This window comes from Mesoplodon mirus, assembly GCF_964341445.2.
Source record: "Mesoplodon mirus genome assembly, chromosome: 7".
NCBI classification, from domain to species: domain Eukaryota; kingdom Metazoa; phylum Chordata; class Mammalia; order Artiodactyla; family Ziphiidae; genus Mesoplodon; species Mesoplodon mirus.
This window is the reverse complement of record NC_138983.1, coordinates 67,859,430-67,878,547: the sequence shown is the minus strand read 5'-3', so window position 1 is coordinate 67,878,547 and position 19,118 is coordinate 67,859,430. Positions and strand designations below refer to the sequence as shown.

Here is a 19,118-nt window from a genome sequence, read left to right as displayed (position 1 = left end):
AATGTTCTGATATTTTTACAGCCATTTAAAAATGAAAAAAATTTTTCTTAACTCATGGGCTGTACGTGCCAAAAACAAGACAGCAGGATGACTTCAGCCCACAGGCTGTAACTTGCCACCCCCTGAGCTAAAACATAAGCTCTAAGAGGACCAGGGGTTTTATCTGTTTTGTTCACTGCTGTACTTCCAGCACATAAAACAATGCCTGGCAAAGAGTAGACAGTCGCTAAATGTTTGCTGAATGAATGAATTACGAGCTGTGTGATTCTGTGCAGACGTCACTTCACATCTCTGGGCCTCGGTTTCTTCGTCTGTATAATGGGGATGCTTGTACACTTAAGGCAGATATCAAATGGAATCAGGCTGCCTGTGAAGACACTTGGCAAGCTCTGTGACTGCAGAGCTGTAGTAGCTGTTTCCGACCACACGGGGGCTCCCTTCTGACAAGACTCCCTCCTGCTCACTGCCGGGCACAGAGTTATTTCAGAAGTATCTGTGTATGGAAAGTAATCTGACCTGGAGGAGGGGAAAGCCCAGAGACGGTGACCTTCTCCTGTGCGAGTTGGGGGTGGGAGAATTAGGACTTTGGCCAGAAACAGCAAGGTGGTCCGGGTTTAGCTGCAGGGATTTTTTTTTTGGCAGTCTGAGAGTATCCATTAAACCAGTGAGTCAGTGAGGTCGACTGGGCATTAGACAAGCAGACGGGGTCCAAATCCTGGCTCCAAAACTTACTCTGTGATTTTAGGTGAGTCACTTACACTGGCTGAGACTCAATTCCTCGTCTTCAAGGTGGAGATATGAATAGTGCTCACCTCACGAGGTTCTGGTGGGTTAATGAAGGGAATACGCTAGCTCAGCACGGGGCGCTTAGTAAGCCCTCAGGCGCTGAGTGTCCCCCGTCCTCTTGCTCGGTGAGTAGGGGCTGGCTCCCAGGCCAGTGGCCCATCTGGCCTGGGAAAGACGCACTGGAGCCCTCTGGCTTTGGAGCCCCGCGGGAGAAATTGCCTCCACAGCCTTCCCAGCTACACAGGTTTTCACTCTGAGCAAAAAAAAAGTCCTGCTGTTTTTTCTTCCCTGGATTGAGGTTTTCCTGCTGCTCTGCAAACTCTCTAAAGCCAAGAAATGTACTGCTTTTGGAGAACTGGTGATTCTAGTCCCTTCTACCTTTTTCTCCCCTTCTTCCTGCCAGCCAGCATGAAAGGAGATGAGAAACAAAGAAGATGTGGCACATATATACAATGGAATATTATTCAGTCATAAAAAGAAACAAAATTGAGTTATTTGTAGTGAGGTGGATGGACTTAGAGTCTGTCATACAGAGTGAAGTAAGTCAGAAAGAGAAAGACAAACACCGTATGCTAACACATATATATGGAATCTAAGAAAAAAAATGTCATGAAGAACCTAAGGGTAAGATGGGAATAAAGACACAGACCTACTAGAGAATGGACTTGAGGATATGGGGAGGGGGAAGGGTAAGCTGTGACAAAGTGAGAGAGTGCCATGGACATATATACACTACCAAACGTAAAATAGATAGCTAGTGGGAAGCAGCCACATAGCACAGCGAGATCAGCTCGGTGCTTTGTGACCACCTAGAGGGGTGGGATAGGGAGGGTGGGAGGGAGGGAGACGCAAGAGGGAAGAGATATGGGAACATATGTATGTGTATAACTGATTCACTTTGTTATAAAGCAGAAATTAACACACCATTGTAAAGCAATTATACTCTAATAAAGATGTAAAAAAAAAAGCCAAAAAAAAAAGTGTATGGCCATTTCCCACTGTCTAAGGAAGAAGATTTTATGGGAGAAGAGAGGATTATTCAGCACATGAAGCTGGAAATGCTCAATGCATTTACTTCATGGAGTCTGTCTGTCTCGTCACTGCCTCTCTCCTCCATTTTACCACCTAAGCAAACACACACATACAAAGGCTTCTGACCCCATGGGAAGGGGGAACTCTGTCTAGAGGGCTGGCACTAGCTCCTTCACCACTTTGCTGTGTGACCTCAGACAAATTACTTCCCCAATCTGAGCCATAGCCTCACCTGTAAACTGAGCAGATTTCCCATGCACCCTCCATCCTCAGCTAAAAGCACCTCAGAGCCTGTGATCCTGTGACTCTGTCCCATAACCTGAGCAGATTTAGAAAGAGTCGGGGTAGAATGGAAAATGGCCATCTGTCTGGGAGTCCAGACCAAAGTAAAGAAACTGAGGGTAGGGTGGAGGTTTTCTGGGCAGCCAGGACCAGACTGTGGGACACGGATGCAGAGGAAGGGGAGCAGTTTGCTGTTCCATCCCCATTTAGACCAGTCACGAGAACAGACTCAAGGTACCTACCCCTCACCCTGCAGGCACCACAATTGTCACCAGGTCATACCAGGCCTTTCTATCTCTCTTCCATAAAAAAAATTCAGCATCTTTCTTTGAAATGTGGTTGAGAAATCCCCAAGTGTCAGTACTAGCCTCCCAGCCCTCCTGCTAACATCCCTGAGGACCCAGCTGCAGGCTCAGACCCACTCAGGCAGAAGTGTTGAAGCAGCCCTACAACCTGGGGTAATTGGGAGGTGGTAGCTGGAATCGGTCACGTTGCCCTAGGTTGGCCTGGAGCTAGGCACCTGGGACTGTCAAGTCACCACCTTCCCTCCAATCCTGGCCACCCCCAGTGGTGTTGACCCATCATGTGCTTGGACTGCAGTTTCCCTTTCCCTTACCCAAGCCCTCTTTGGGTGGAGCCCACTTGCTTGCCCAGGCATGCATGCCCACCCTGCTCATGCCTATCCTGTCCCCGGAGGAGCTGGATCCTCTTCCTTCTGCTGGGGTCCTGCCACGAGAGAAGGACCAACCACCCTTAACCTTGACACCCCTCCCCACCTGACTTGCCTGCCTCCTGCTGTGTTCCCCCCCACCTCCCACCCTGCCCCGCCAACCAGGCTCTGCTGGCCACTCCACCCAGGAAGTGCTGAGTGTCCCTCTGGACCCTGCCTTTCCCACTGAGCTCCTCAGTCTCAGCCCCCTTCATGTCTTCATCAACCATAGTCAAGATACGAGCAGCCCCACATGAATGATGCCTGGGAACAGGAGGGACTCAGGGGACTTGCTCTTGCCAGACGTCCACCAGGAGGTCGCTCTCCCCATTCCCCCACCCGCTCAGGGACCTCAGGCCCCGCCCAGCCAGCCAGCTGCACCCTTACCTTCTCCAGCTGGTGGACACCCTCCTCCACGCAGCAGATGGAGGCCAGCGTGCGGAGCGCCTGGGGGTACAAGCACCGGAAACTGTCCTGCCGGCAGACCTTGAAGAGCGCCACGACCCCACCCTCCTGCCAAGAAAAAGAAAATGTCACATGAACTCAGTGTGACCTCTCCAGGGGCTGACTCAAGAATTACTGATACCCCTCACTCAGCAGGTGTGTTTTGGGGATACCCCTCAGCAGCCGCCATGGAATAAACCTGGAGTTGTCAGAAACAGGTTCTAGAAACAAGTCTGAGGCAGATGGAGGGAACTGAAACCTAGATGCCTCGTGCTGGTTCTCACTACGCCAGTGACGACCTGTTACTTCTCAGGTGCTCCCACCACCATGGCAGGCACACAAAAAGGAGCTTTATTTACCTCAATACTATAATTTATTTCCATATGGGGGATGGGAAAAACTGAAGTCCAGATGGGTGAAATAATCACCCCAAATCCACACCGGTCTTATTTTCACTCCTTCACTCCAATTTGTAAAAGGAAAAAAGAAAAAACCTTTAGGATTGATCAGCTGAGCTCTTGAATGTGAACCTGTACTTTTCCTTTTTGAGACCTTATGGTGACCTCCCAGAAGAAGTCTGAGAGGATTTCTGAGAAGAGTCTGGGAGTGAGGCGCTCATCCTAACTGGACATATTTATTCTGTAGAAAAATCACTGAAGCCGCCTTGGCTCCCGGAGCAAAGTGAGAGAGACCAACAGATCACAAAGGCGACTCACCACACGCCCAGCAAACTGGTGGCAACCCCACCGTGGACATCCACGTCCAAAGCAGGGGAAGCTGGCTATCCCACATCTGGCTTTGCCCTGTTTCCTCCCTCTCCCCTTCCCTGAGGGCTGGAGGGGTGCCTAGGGGTGGCAACAGGAAAGAATGCATGAGCAAGTGGTCTGAACTTGGTCCTGAGGGGCACTTGCCTTTAACCGCACCACTCCTGTCTCTAACTATGCCTGCTGCCCTCAGTTCCCCAAACTGAGAAAGATGTTACAGGAAGAAGGAGGTGGGTTCAGCAAAATTACCATCCCCAGTCAGATTTTTCAGAACTCTCTCAACAAAAAATGTACTATGCACAAAACAGGCACCGTTCTGTGTCCCCAGGGACGCAGCAGTGAATGACTGAAAGGATCATGAATGAGCAACCAGAAGAAGCAGCAATGACCACTACGGCCCAGCACAGCCTCACTGAAATGTCACCCCAGATCTCCCCTTCCCCGCACCCCAAGTGATAAGCCCCGGGCCCTTTGCTCATCACTGCAGGGACCAAGATGAAAGTATCCAATTCTGGGGGAGTTCAGAATTTCTGACATTTTATAATATTCCTCCTTCCTTTTAGGGTAGTTTATTTGGTGGGAAAGGGTCATATCTTAGGACTGGTAAATTTGTTCAGGCAACACAAAAATATTAATGGTTTATTATATGCCAGACCCTCTGCTGGGCACTGCCTCAGTCCCCGTCCATGCTGAGCTCCTTGTCTGGCAGACAATGTTAAAAGCAGGAAGAAATCTGGGTAGCTGTGCATTGAAATGGGGAGGGGTTGCAGGGTTAAAAGAGCACCGAGTAGGAACTCCTGACATAATCTGAAGGAGGACGGTTACAGAAGGGTCAAAGGGTCACTTAAAATGATGTGATTTTAAATGCACATCATTACTCTGATAAAAAATATGCTCTGGTATGGGGACAAGACACTTACCCCTCTGAATTCTTGCTCCACAGTCCTTTATCCCTGCCTGCCTACTTTCCCACGGTTCCTGGGGCATCTGATAAGGGTTGCACATAAAGACCTTACCCAGAGAGTCACTGACATAAGCTCAAATTACTCTTTAAAGTAAGAAGAAAGGAGTCCTAAAGTCTCCCTGGTCAGGCTTGTTGGCTATTAAAGACCTCCCACCAGATGTGTATATATATATATATATATATATACATGTTTATATGTGTGTGTATTTAATCATATATAGTACAAATCTTATTTATATATGTACAATGATAGATAGATAGATATTTACGTCTGGCGCAGACAATGAAGAAATGATGCCAAAGAATGGGAGGCAGAGAGCCAGGATCAGTGTGGCAGCCTTCCTCTGGCTCAGGAGACGCCAAGTCTAGCATAACTATATTTAAGCCTCTGCATCCATTTGCACTGTATTCTCATTACATCCTTTCCCAAGCCTGTGAAAAATGGTCTTAGCATTTTTAGCTACTAGGAGAAGAAGGGGGAAATCCTGAACCCAGACTGAGGGGATTCTGGTTCAAATCCTGGCTCTGCTGCTGGCAATCTTTGGTTAACAATGGGGTCGTGACAGCTACCTGACTCAGCTGTTGAAGGAGCAGTGAGTTAATGTTGTGAATGGGCCGAGCACCCAGTGAGGGTGGACCTGGACAGCCAGGTTGGGATCAGGTCACAGGAGGCATCCTGGTTAGAAGGGTGTCTCATACCCTCATGAAAGGTGTCCCAAGGGCTGGAATATGTGGGAGAGAGAGGAGATAGAAAGTGAGATGGAATGTGAAGCCCCCATCGAGGACCAAAAAGAAACACTCAGCTTAGAGTGGGACCAGGAGCTGCCTCAGTTTGTGGAATCGCACTGTTGGCTGGAGCTTGTTTAATTTTATAGAAAGCTCTGGGCTCGGAGCCCAGCTGTATAATGGTATGCATTATTCAGACAGGCTCAGGGTAAGCTGTCATAAAGCTGGAGGAGGCCACTTGCGGGGTGTGTAGGCTAGTGGTGGGAGGAGGATAATAGAGGAGCTGGAGTGGCGAGGAGGGGGTAATTTCAACAACGCACAGGGGAGTTCTCAGTGCCCTGCACTCAGGAAGGGATGGGATTATTTGCCACCACCGTCATAGGGAGGACTGGGTTTATTTCTTGGCCATCAGAAGAACCCAAGGGGATGAGAGGATAGACCTCAGACAGGTTGCCCAAATCATCTCATGGGGGTAGCTCAGATGGATGAAGGACCCAAGGACAGACCACACTGGGCTCCATGGAGGTGAATGAGGAAGGCCACTGGGGCAAGCTGCCCCACACCTGTCACCATATTGGGCATATTTCCTGAGCATCGGAGGTGAGGATGCTGTGCAGGGCATACCAGGAACTCCCAGCCCCTTTGTCACTGTCAGGACTGGAAACCCAAACATTGATTTTGCTGGAGGACCTAGTCTCTCCATCTTCCAGGCTGGGAAGATGGGAGTCATCATGGAATCATCTCTCTGCATCAACCCTCCGTCTACTCTCCCCCAAGGACTGGAGACAGAAGAAGGTTGAGATTAAAATTCTGGAGTCAGCAGATCTAGTTAAAATCCCATCTGCATTTAATGTGCATGAACTTCTCTCTGAGCCTCTGTTCCCGTATCTTAAAAATGGGAATTATAATTATAACACATCATTAGATTATCAGGAGGATCAGATGAGATGACGAAAGGAAAGCTTAGGTCAGTGTTTGACATATAGAAAGGATGCAGTAGATAATAAAGGTTGTGGAGAGGGGAGGAGGGCAAGGGAGGATGGGGATGAGAAGGAGAAGGCAGACAGGAGGAAGAGGAGGGAGCCGGGCTGCTGAGAGGCAGTTCAGGACAGCAAACAAGAGCATAGCCTTTGCTGTCAAACAGCCAGGTTCAAATTCACCTTGGCCATTTACTAGTGGAGATTTTTTTTTTTTTTTAGCGTTACATGGGCCTCTCACTGTTGTGACCTCTCCCGTCGCGGAGCACAGGCTCCGGACACGCAGGCTCAGCGGCCATGGCTTACGGGCCCAGCCGCTCCGCGGCATGTGGGATTTTCCCAGACCAGGGCTCGAACCCGTGTCCCCTGCATCGGCAGGTGGACTCTCAACCACTGCGCCACCAGGGAAGCCCCTGGTGGAGATTTTTAAAGCTCCCTAGTGATGCTAATATGCCTACAGGGTTGAGAACTTCTGAGTCACACTTTGGCCCAAGAAGCTGAAGGGCCAAGGATTGAACCAGAAGTCACCACTGTGGGCTTTAGGATCATGAACTCTGAATTAAAGAGACTTGGGTTCGGGCCTCCCTGGTGGCGCAGTGGTTGAGAGTCCGCCTGCCGATGCAGGGGATACGGGTTCGTGCCCCGTTCTGGGAGGATCCCATATGCCGCGGAGCGGCTGGGCCCGTGAGCCATGGCCGCTGAGCCTGTGCGTCCGGAGCCTGTGCTCCGCAACGGGAGAGGCCACAACAGTGAGAGGCCCACGTACAGAAAAAAAAAAAAAAAAAAAAAGAGACTTGGGTTCTAATTCTGACTCCATTCTTTATCAGTTGTGTGACCTTGAGTAAGCCTCTCAAACCACTTCCTCAACTACAGATGGGAAAAACATGATAACTACTTGTTTGGATGCTTTTATGATTTAAAAGAAATAACGTTTGCAAGGCATTAAGCACAGTGGAAAGCACCCTCAAACGTTAGCTATTGCTGTTGCATACAATTTACTTCTCCCTTGACCAGAGTTGACAAGCATTTACCCTCCTCTTCCAGATTTCCTTAAAGGCTTAGATCAGTGATGCTGAGAGTGGCCATGCCTCAGAATCCCCTGTAGAGCTTATTAAAATGTGGATTCCCAGGTCTTATCCCAGGACCTCGGTAAATCTTGGAGGGCGACAAACCATTTATGTTGTGTTTTCCAAAAACTCCCTGAGGGATTGTGATGCAGGGTTAGGACTGGGAACCACAGAGCTGGAGCATCTTCTTGTGACTGACATCTTAAGTCTACTGAAGGATATAACTTTGATTCCAGTTAGATCATTATTCTATCCCCAATGGTAATGTCATTTCTCAAATTTAAAAAAAAGGGGGGGGGCAAAAATAAAACAGAAGGCCTTAGCAAGCTCCCTAGGGAGCTACCAATTGCCTATATTTTTTCTAAGTGTTTGGATCCAACACTTAGAATGAGTGCAGGGGCAAATGGACCATGAAGCTAATGAATTACAACTCCCATGTAATTAATGAAAACCACTGCCCTCAATTTTGTCTTTCCTTCATGTCGTAGTGCAGTGACAGCAGGCATTTTTAAGATCCAGCCAAGAACCTAAGTTGGAAGATATGTGTGGTTTGGGTTTGGTGGGATATGTGAAGATGAGGGAGGAGGGTTGATATTTATAACAGACACCATATGAAGAAAGATGATAGAGGCTCCAGGGGTACTATCTTCTTGTCTCAAGTGGGAAATGAAATCAGAGGAGTTAGCCACTATTAAAGATGGCGACACCAAGGCCCAGAGAGGGGAGGTAACTCTTCCAAGGTCACATAACAAGCAAATGCTAGAGCCAGGACAGGCCTCCTAAGCCAGCTGTCCCCACCAAACTAGCTTCCTCACACTCTCCCCAGGCCCATCACCCTGGCCCCCATCCATGAAGCTCACCTTGGCTATGATGCGGCACAAGGGAGCCCCCTCCTGGGTCAGGCTGAACAGGTTCCCTGTGGTGGATTCTGTGGTGTAGATATTGTCCGAGGCATCGATTTTTCTCACCAGTGCCTAAGAAAAGAGAGCAAAGTCTGATGGTTAATCACTCATCTACCTTCTGCTCACCTTCCTTAACGGAAGAGCGTCCTGAAATCTGTAATCCTGCCCCATCTCCACTACCCCATGATGGGGGTGATGAGGTTCTAACTTAGGGAAAGACATGAGTCAGGATGAGGTCTGAGCTACATTTCAGAAATATGGGATAATTTCATACCCCTGGGGCATGGACAACCAATGCACCCCACTCTAGTCAGTCAGAAAATCAGCTCTCATCACTGATGGGCTCAGAAAGCACATTTTTGCTATTCTACTGGCTCCTGATGAGAACAGAAACCATCGGTGATATAAACAAACCATCAAGTTGAAAACCAATGAGCTGCTACAGATATGACCAAAGAATTTGCTCATTTTGGATGACCATTATCTAATGGCAAAGTCCAGCTGGGTGATGGGTTCAAGAGATGAGTCAAGAGAAACATTCTACTCTGCAGTATCTTCCTGCTCAGAGGACATTTGCCTTAGGTGGACAGCCAGGCCAACACAGCAACCTGGAATCCTGTCAAAGAGTGGGTAGCTCAGTAAGGAATGCCACTAATTACAGCTGAAGGATCTAAGGCTGGTGGTAAGAGGGCCAGGAATGACCAAGCACAGGACCCTGGGAGGCTCAGGAAGAAGAGCAAATGGAAAATTCATCGACAAATGGGATATGAAGATTATTCCTAGAAGAGTTTAGCTTATTTCTGGGAAAAAGCTTTTCATGTAACTTGAAACCACTTCATAATCAGCCATTTGTTTTGAAGGTTGTGATTCATCAATTATAGATGACTCCTACCTGCTAATTAATGTTCATTGCTTGAGTTTCTCCTGGGAGGTGTGGAGATGGAGACTGGGGAGACTTGCCTTTGGGGGCCTCGTGCGAGAAAGTAGGACCTCTGGGAAGCCACTTGTGCAATTTCAGTTGCCGTGTTTATTTTAAAATATTAAAATGGATTTGTTTCAAATTCATACTGGTGTTATGGAAAAGACACAAGGAAACTAGGAGATCTGAGTTCCAGAGCCGGCCTGCCTTTTTTTAACACACTATATTGATGAGGAAGTATGTGTATGGTTAATAAAAGTATGGACTCCAGAGTCAAACTGCCTGGGTTCAAATTCTGGCTCTGCCACTTCTAAGCTCCCTAGAGCAAGTAACTCAGCCCTTCTGCACCTTAGTTTCCTCATCTGTAAGACGGCAGAAATAACAGTGTCTATCTCTTATGGTTGTTGTACTCATCTTTTAAAGTTGCTAATATATATAAAGAACTTCTAAAGGTATCTGGCACATGGAAGCAAAGTAAAATTCTTAGCAGTTTTTATCTTGAGATCTTGGGCAATTGAGATAAACTCCCTAGGCCTCAGTTTCCCCATTTGTAAAATGATTTAAATTAAAGGGGTTTGAGGCTCAAGGTAAATAGCTCTTCCATTTTTCTTCTTTATTCAAACTCAGAATTCTTCACACATAGCAATATGCCAATCTTCTACATATAGCAGTCTAAGATTTGTGTAATTAATCAAACTACATTAAATACAAAAATTATTTCCTAAGATTGGATAGATGCCCCTTGTAAGATATTTAACAAAAGGTAAAATTAATAACCAAGATTTGTCACTGCAAATCTGTATAATGAATGTACTTCTTAGAATCATTCCCTATCTTTGCTGTAAGCAGTTATGTAAGTGATATCAGTGCTAACATGAAAATGCAGATTTCATATACTGGAGTCCTGTACCTAAATGATAATTACCTAATGTTCCTGATTAGTGTTTGCACTTGAAGCAAATTAGCATTATGTTAAACTATTCAAACCCACTGTCTTTTGTAATCATTTGCTGCTATTAGACCATTTACGTCTGAGGATAATTTCTTGTTAAGGTCTATACTCACATATACCATAATTACACTTCAGATTTGTCTCAGTGAGTCAGCTCTGTGACAATGAAAAGTTGTAAGCATCCTTTTCACAAGGATAAATTTGGAAAGATAAGAGATCAAAGGCTCCACGGAAATCATCAAGGCTCTAAGTATCACAATGCGTCAGAGCTGGAAGGCGTCAGAGCTAGAAGGGCTCTCAAAAGTTTTGTTCAAGATTTCCTTCCGAGTTGAGAAAACTGAGACACAGAAATCTGCCCAAGGTTACACATATGGTACGTGGTGGAGTTAGACCTTAACCCCTGTGAATGTGACTCCCTATTTACCAAAGTCAGTGAATCCATATCCCTCAGTGCCGGCAGGACCTCCCAGGGACTAGTGGAGATGGAAGTCTCAAAACAAGGAGGAAATCCAGCCTCATGAGCAGCTCTCACTAAACTGAAGCACAGTTCTCCACCCGGGCTTCCATTAGCATCTACAATGTTCTGCCCTGTGGCAGCCAGAGCTTCTGCTGCAGGGGGCAGAGCTGACTGAAAGCCCCACCTAGATCCACCACCATGTTCCTACTGAGGCCGTACTTCCCCTGAGCTACTCCCAGCTGTGACTTAGCACAGCAGGGGCACTGCTGTGAGTCGATGACTGCAGGCAGGGGACTCCTCTCACAGGTGACTTTGGCTTGAAAATTCCATCTCTTCCTACTCAAGTCTTCCTCCCCTTTTTCTTTCTCAGTTGTCAGCCCTGCAACATGGTTTTTCCACTGCCTTCTCCTGCTTCCTTCCCTTTATCCTTCATAGATGTTTCTTATCAAATCCTATCTTGGTATTAGTTTCAAATGAACACAGTCTCTAAAATCAAGTTTTTTCAGGTAATCGAGGAGGAATTGGTGAATTTTCAAAAATATGCTTCACCCTCTATCATGAGAAGAGTGGTGAAAGAATGGAAACAAAATAAAGGAAGATAGACCGATTAAACTGAATGACAGAATTTTTTTATGACAGACCAGGCAGATACAAAACAAAAAATAAAGGATCTTGAAGAAGAGGAGAAAGGGATTTAAAAAAAAGGGGGGGTGGTGGTTAAGGAGATGCACACAATCTAACTACTCTAAATAAAGAATTTGAAAAGGGGGATATATTTTTGTTTCTCCATCAGAAAGAGTGACTGCAGTCCAGTGAAATTTATCAGCAGGGGTAAACTCTGAAACATCAGCCTGGAATAAGTTCCTCAGAAGGAGGCAGGAAAATACTGTGAAGCCTCTTTCTAGAGCTTCAGATAGAGACTCCATAGTTATATATAGTTAGGGCAGCCGAGCCATGCAAAGGGATTACATATACATGGGTTGATTAAAGATGCCCACAGGGCTTCCCTGGTGGCACAGTGGTTGAGAGTCCGCCTGCCGATGCAGGGGACACGGGTTCGTGCCCCGGTCCGGGAAGATCCCACATGCCACGGAGCAGCTGGGCCCGTGAGCCATGGCCGCTGAGCCTGCGCGTCTGGAGCCTGTGCTCCACAACGGGAGAGGCCACAACAGTGAGAGGCCCACGTACCGCAAAAAAAAAAAAAAAAAAAAAAAAAAAAGATGACCACAGATTCTTTGCTACTCCTCCCATAGAGAGATGGGTTCTAATTCCCCAGCACTCGGTAGAAGTAACGTTTCAGGACTTCCAAGGCTAGGTCATAAGAAGCTGCCACCCAGGCTTCTTGGAACATTCTTTTCAGAGTCCTAAGCTACCAGATAAGAAGTTTGATAACTCTGAGACTGTCATGCTGGAGATGCCGTGTGCCATGTGTAGGACCCCTGATCAATTACTCTCAACTGAGACCAGCTTTCCAGCCATCCCCTCCAAAGCACCATACATGTGATGAAGCTTTCTAAGACTCTCTAAACCATCTGCCAGCTGAATACCTCCAAGTGACCTCTGCTGATGCCACAGGGAGCAGAAGAATTACTCAGCCAAGCCCTACTGAAATTCTCTACCCTTAACATTGTGAGATATAATATTAAAAATTGTTGTTAGGGTTGTTTGTTGGGTTAATGGAGTTCTAGATACAGGACAAAATTACAGAGATCAGCATGAAATATTCAAAGGATTACTAGATAAATTTCAAGCGAAAATGTTTTAACATAAGGATATAGCATCGCCTGTGTCCCAAGAGAACATTTTGGAGAAATTCTTGAATTAGGACTTGGGGAAAGGCTCAGAAAGACTAGACATAATAAAGAGGAGAGAGACAAAATAATAACTGAATCCAGACTTGGATTAGCTACTGGTCTGATGGGAAAATATCTCCTGGGTGGGAATATCCAATTTAGAGAGGCAAAAATGGATAAGATCACTTAGAACTAAAGGTTTGGGGCAGATCCTTAACTGATTTTATTTCTCCCAATAAGGGAAATCCTAAAATCTAAAAGGTTACTTTTGGAAAACAAAAGAATGTATCAGAAAGGAAAGAGGAGTCAAAGAGCGAATGCTGCTCAGATGAGTAAATAGTGCTCATTCTGTGAGTTTGATAAGGAAAGAGACCCACATGAGAAGCAGGGCAAAAGGTGAGAAATTCAGCTGAGTCTCCCTGAAGGGAGTGGGGGATTAACAGGGAGAGAGAAAACTGCAGACGTAATTCATTACTGGAGAAAAAAAAAAAAAGATGTAGCAGAAAAATGTTATTCAAGACAAATATTCAAAAGGTATGGGAAGACGGTGTTCTGAGAAGCACATGGCAGAGGGATGGGTTCTCGGTAGGTGCATAAGGCAACAGACTTCAGGGGCATAACAAGAAAACCCTTCCTAGGAGACAGGGTCTTAAGGCCTAAGCAATCCTCAGCGAGAGGCAGAGACAACAGCCATATTATAGAACTAGAGTGCCTGTGTATACTATGTCAATTTTGTTTTCTCATTTAACCCTAAAAGATTTTTTTTTTAATATATGACCCCTTGCACATTTTTAATTTGACAGGTAAAATTTTGCATCAGAAGTTTAAAGAACAAAGTTGGAAAGGATGTAATTTCCAGCAGACTATAAATATTGACTAAAATAAAATGATTACATCACTCTTTTAGATGTATCCCATGAAATCTAAATACCAAAACAACTTGATACCATCATCATCCATTTAAAATTACATGAACAATCTCTTTAATATTTGAACATTTTGCATTCTTTTCTTTTCATCTTTAAACTTACATTCCCATTCCCATTCTCCCTCAGAATTTTATCTTAATGTAATGCATTTAAGTTTCAAAGTATTTTACTGATCACACTTAATCATGCTTATCATTGAAATTTTCTTTTAATTCCTGTGACTATAAGGCTCTAAGTGTTTAAAAATAATCTCACCTTGCTTGAATTAGTATTACAATTATCATCAGTACAATTGGTCAATACAACATAGATGATAAATTTTGATAAATAATTATAAATCATAAAAATTAAAATTTTATCATAAATATATCTCCTAATGAGATGAATGAGGCTTTGTAAACTTTTTAGGTTTTCTAATTCATTTATCCATGATTGAATATTGGCTTAATGCTATATTTTTAGATGTAAATCTTGAAAAATCTTGTTCGCATAAATCCCATAAAAAGAGGAATGGGAAGAGTATGTATAGCCAAGTTGCTCACCCTTTGAGCACATTCTGAGCTATGTAATCACATAATGATCTATCATCAAACACTATTTTTAATGATCTGTCAGCTGATAACACCTATAAATTGGTAGAAGCAAAGAACTGGAAACCATTTGACTTGCAAAACATTTGTCACCCAATCATTAGAGTCATTCATTCACTTATCTCAATTTCTGGGAAGAATTCCAGAAGTACTTTACCGAGACATATTAAGTAACTCTTAATTATACCCACTACTCTTTCACTTAGAGCACCTTGGATTATCCAAATTATTCAGAAAGGATTAAGAAAATCAAAATATTATTAATTTCATTAACAATACAATTTTTAAAAAATATTTTTATGTGTTTCAAATAAAAAACTTGAAGCTACAGCTTTTGCTTATTTAATTTATGGAAAATACTCACCCTATAACCTAATTGGCAAAGACTATTCTTTAAGCCAAGCCAATCAGCCAAGTCAACTTAGCTTTTACTCAATATAGAGCTGACTTCATTTTTAATTAAAAATTTTTAATGTGTATTCCAAGAAATGCTAAAAAATGCTGACAAATAATTTTGGAAATCATTCTGTAAGGAGAAATGCTAAAAACTGTCAATATTAAAATAATATAGACTTAAAGTTTGATTTACTTGTGTATATTCTAAAGCCAAAATAAAACAATTTATTAAACTTTTCATAATGCAAAGTAATATACAGCTAACATTAAAGTAATTATAAATCTGGAAATATGATAAAAGCCACTGCATTCCTTCAGTAAATAGATGTGTATATGTATTGAACTTTGGTGTTTATTTCAGGAAATAGTTAAATAAGGTCTGAGAATAAAAATATCTGAAATCATTCGACGGTTTTTTGTAGCTCTTTTTTTTTAAGGTATATTTTTTTGATGTGGACCATTTTTAAAAATTAATTAATTAATTAATTTATTTATGTTTGGCTGCACTGGGTCTTCGTTGCTGTGCACAGGCTTTCTCCAGCTGCGGCGAGTGGGGGCTACTCTTCACTGCGGGGCACGGGCTTCTCATTGCGGTGGCTTCTCTTACTTGGAACACAGGCTCTAGGCATGCAGGCTTCAGTAGTTGTGGCGTGCAGGCTCAGTAGTTGTGGCGCATGGGCTTAGTTGCTCCATGGCATGTGGGATGTTCCCGGACCAGTGATCGAACCCATGTCCCCTACATTGGCAGGTGGATTCTTAACCACTGCGCCACCAGGGAAGTCTTTTGCAGCTCTTATGATCGAACTTCTCTACGTGTTTAAAGGAGAAAAGTATTTATACTTAAATCTAATTAGTCCAGCTGCCAGCAATTAATTATATCTTTTGCTAACAGAAAGTAGAAATTAGTGTAAATATTTCATAAAATGTTTTGACAAAATAGTCTTTAACTGCTGCCTTAAATAATGTGCATCAAATCTGAAAAGAAAAATCATGCAAAACTTGTATCTGTGAATTTTACCCAGTATATCTTGAAAAATGTGGTCTTTCTCAAAAATATTCCAGTTACATTTAAAAGAATCATTATCATTAACCTTTAGACATCACTTAGCATTGAGCATAAGATACAGCTGAAAGGAATTGCTTGCATTTCAAAAGTGCCCCCCAAAAGCCATTTTGAGTGTTTGATTTGTCCTACCTGTGCTCTCTTTGCTTTGTCTAAGGAGAATGTCCCTCAAGAGGTATGCACGATTTGAGAATAATGGAAATAGAAGGGATAAGATAAATTGGAAACTTTCACAACCAACCCTCCAACACACACACACACACACTACCATTCTACCACATTTCTAGATTCAGAAAATCTGCACACTGGACAAAATACACAATTTCTAATGCTTTTCTCAACAGAAATATTAAAAACATGGAAATACATGGAGGCCTAAAGGTTTATGGTTCATGAATGTAGGCTTCTTTTTTGTTTTATCTCCCCATTTGCACTCCAAGATTTTTGCAAAAAAGGGCAATGCACTATAAGATTTGTGATGGGTGAGGAATATGCCTTTCTTTTGGAAAATAATAGAAGGGCTAGTAAAAACTGTGTATTGGGGCTTCCCTGGTGGCGCAGTGGTTGAGAGTCCGCCTGCCGATGCAGGGGACATGGGTTCGTGCCCCAGTCTGGGAAGATCCCACATGCCGCGGAGCGGCTAGGCCCGTGTGCCATGGCCGCTGAGCCTGCGCGTCTGGAGCCTGTGCTCCACAACGGGAGAGGCCACAACAGTGAGAGGCCCACATACCGCAAAAAAAACAAAAACAAAAACAAAACAAAACTGTGTATTATTAGGAGGATTGTTTCTAGGAAAGAAAACAAATGAAAACTGAAGATCTGGAAATTGATTTCCTTAAAAGTATACGTGCTTGCATTTCTCCTAGGAAATCTTTGGGAACCCAGAGATTACAATGCATCTGAAGCAGTAGACCACTGGCCCAAGTCACTTCAAGCAGCAGAAATCAGTGTAGCCTGGGGTGGCAGAAACACAAAGTTTGGAGGGGAGCTTGAAATTAAGAAATGTTGAAAATGCTGGAGGGCAAAGAATGCAAATCAAACAAGTCTTTGTGAAGGAATTACAAATGCCTGGCTTTGCAGGAAGAAGAAACGTATCACATGCCCTTCTATGAAAAAGGAGACATTTTTCTCCCATATATGGTAACCATCGTACCACAATTAACCTGTGGTGGATGCTTTCCCCCCGTGAATGTATGTTCACAAATCCTTGTGGACTGTGGACAACTGAAATAAACTGGCATCCTGTTGCAGATGCAACCAAGACAGTATCTGTCACCCACTCTCTTTCTCTCAACTGCAGATGAGTGTCTGTTAAGGTCTTCAGCAACCCTAAAGACAGAGTCTGAGGAAGACATGTTGACTGGAATTCCTGCCCTAAGGATTGAAGATTGGCCTGTTTTAACTTTCTGTGAGTGTAGCAGTAGTGCTGAGATAATATTGTGTATCCAAGGTACTAACTCTTTGGACCCTTTCAAGTATCGTGGGGAAAGACCAGTACAAATTGAAAAGCCCTGAAGAAATCCCTCCCAGTGCTGGAGAGACAGCCTGGGCTGTAGCTGCCCAAAGAAACATGACTCCACACACACACACACACACACACACACACACACACACACACACACACTGGGATGAGACCCTCCTGGCTAAGGTGAGCAGAATAAGAAAATTAAAGAGAATTCTATTAACCTAAGAATCGGGGGCTTTGAATTATTCCTAAGAGTAGAGGGATTCAGATTTGGGTTTTGTTTTGTTTTGTTTTCTTTCACTTTATTTTCTCCCAGGGAACTTTAAAATGAGATAGAAGACCATTTTAAAATTTTGAACATCTTTATATTTCTCATCCTGGCAAGTACGTTTGGATTATCTTTATCTTACTGTTTAATCACACATTGCAGCCTCTGATTACCTGTATTGGACAACATAGCTGAGCAAAATCTGAGAATGAGAAAGAACAGGAAAGCAAATTTTGAGCTTCAGTTACAAAACCTCCTTAGAGTCAATTTAATGAATGTAATATTTTAGTCACGTCCAAGCCTTCTGGGAGCAAAGTCTAAATTGCCCACTGGGATTCCAGAAGTATCCACAAAGGAGTAGAGTTTGTTATTTGGGGGCGTGGCTTCCTGAAGGTGTGGAAAGTCTGCCTCACAGGCAGCTGACCTCCTCCTCCAAAGGGCCCAGCCAGGCTCCTGTCTGACCACTGCCAGATAGATGGGGCCAATAAGATAACAGGACAAGAACTGTGAACACTAAAGGGTAATACTTGGTCCCCACTCCTCCTGTTCCACTAGGGAGAGATTTCAGCCACACCACCTCTGCTGGCCTCAGTCCCCACCCCTCCATGTCACCTTGCCGAGAGGGTAAGAATGAGTTAGTGAGTTTGGAAGAAGGAACCGAGTATGTTTAGCTTAGCGCCTGCCTCTTTCCTCTTAGGACGTGTCCCTCTGGTCTGACCTGTGTCACAGGATAGGTTCTTGTGCCTCAGGTGAGGCCTGAGGTTGACCAGCTCTGTCTGGGACAGGAAGGGGAAGTTTAGGGGTGAGAGGAAGTTTTAACAAGTTCCCTTCAGCCACACAGCCAGAGATACAGTCCCTAACCAGTTTTATTAGAATAAAGGTGATATTTTAAACGAAAATAAATATTGATTGATGGAATGAAAGGATGAATGCATATACAGTCTATCCACATGAAGCAGAATCGAGGATTCAGAGGTACAGGTGAGAGTTGATTTATTCAGTAGAGAGTCCCCTAGAAGTCGTCTTCAAGTAAATCATCTTTTCTAAATCAAGTTTTTTCCTCTTACCTCCCACATGGCTAATCCTTTAATCCGAAAAAGTTTAATCCTTAATGTTCATTAATTTCCCATTGGTGGCTCCTAACAGTTAAGCCTTAAATTTCCAAGCCCACCAAGTAGTTAAATTATCTCAATAAACAATTAGTAATTAGGTGATTAGGAAGCTCTTTTTAGCAAAGCTTGTTGTCAGCTTCTCTTAAGATAGCTCAGGTCTGTAGTGAATAAAGCCACTGACGCAATCAGAAGAGTGCCAGTTACTCCTGTGTTGTCTTATTTAACGCTAACAACAACCCAAGGTAGAGGTGAGGAAACTGAGGAAATTAAGTAACTTGCCCAAGTTTGTAGATGCCATAAGTAGCACATTCAGGGTTTGAACCCTGATATGCCTCCAAATGCCATGCTCAATCCACTACCCAACAAGGCTCACATTCATAGAATTACACACTATCAAGATTGGAAGAAACCTTGCAAGTCACTCAGTCCAACCTCCATCTACTGCCGATATCCTCCCAGGCATGACTTTCCCACCTCAGTGGTGGGGAGTTCCTAAGGCAGCCCCTTCTACTGCGGGGCAG

At 44.1% G+C, this 19,118-nt stretch overlaps 1 protein-coding gene across 3 annotated transcripts in view; it reads right to left on the bottom strand.

Moving 5' to 3' along the window:
- The window catches only part of INSC (INSC spindle orientation adaptor protein), a 126,202-nt gene that overhangs the window by 40,409 nt on the left and 66,675 nt on the right, over positions 1-19,118 (bottom strand). For all 3 annotated transcript variants that reach the window (XM_082628670.1, XM_082628672.1, XM_082628671.1), the window contains exons 6-7: positions 8,612-8,725; positions 3,197-3,322 (exon numbers count right to left, since the gene is read on the bottom strand). In XM_082628670.1, the coding sequence (XP_082484796.1) occupies positions 3,197-3,322; positions 8,612-8,725 (240 nt within the window). The remainder of the gene's footprint in view (positions 1-3,196; positions 3,323-8,611; positions 8,726-19,118) is intronic.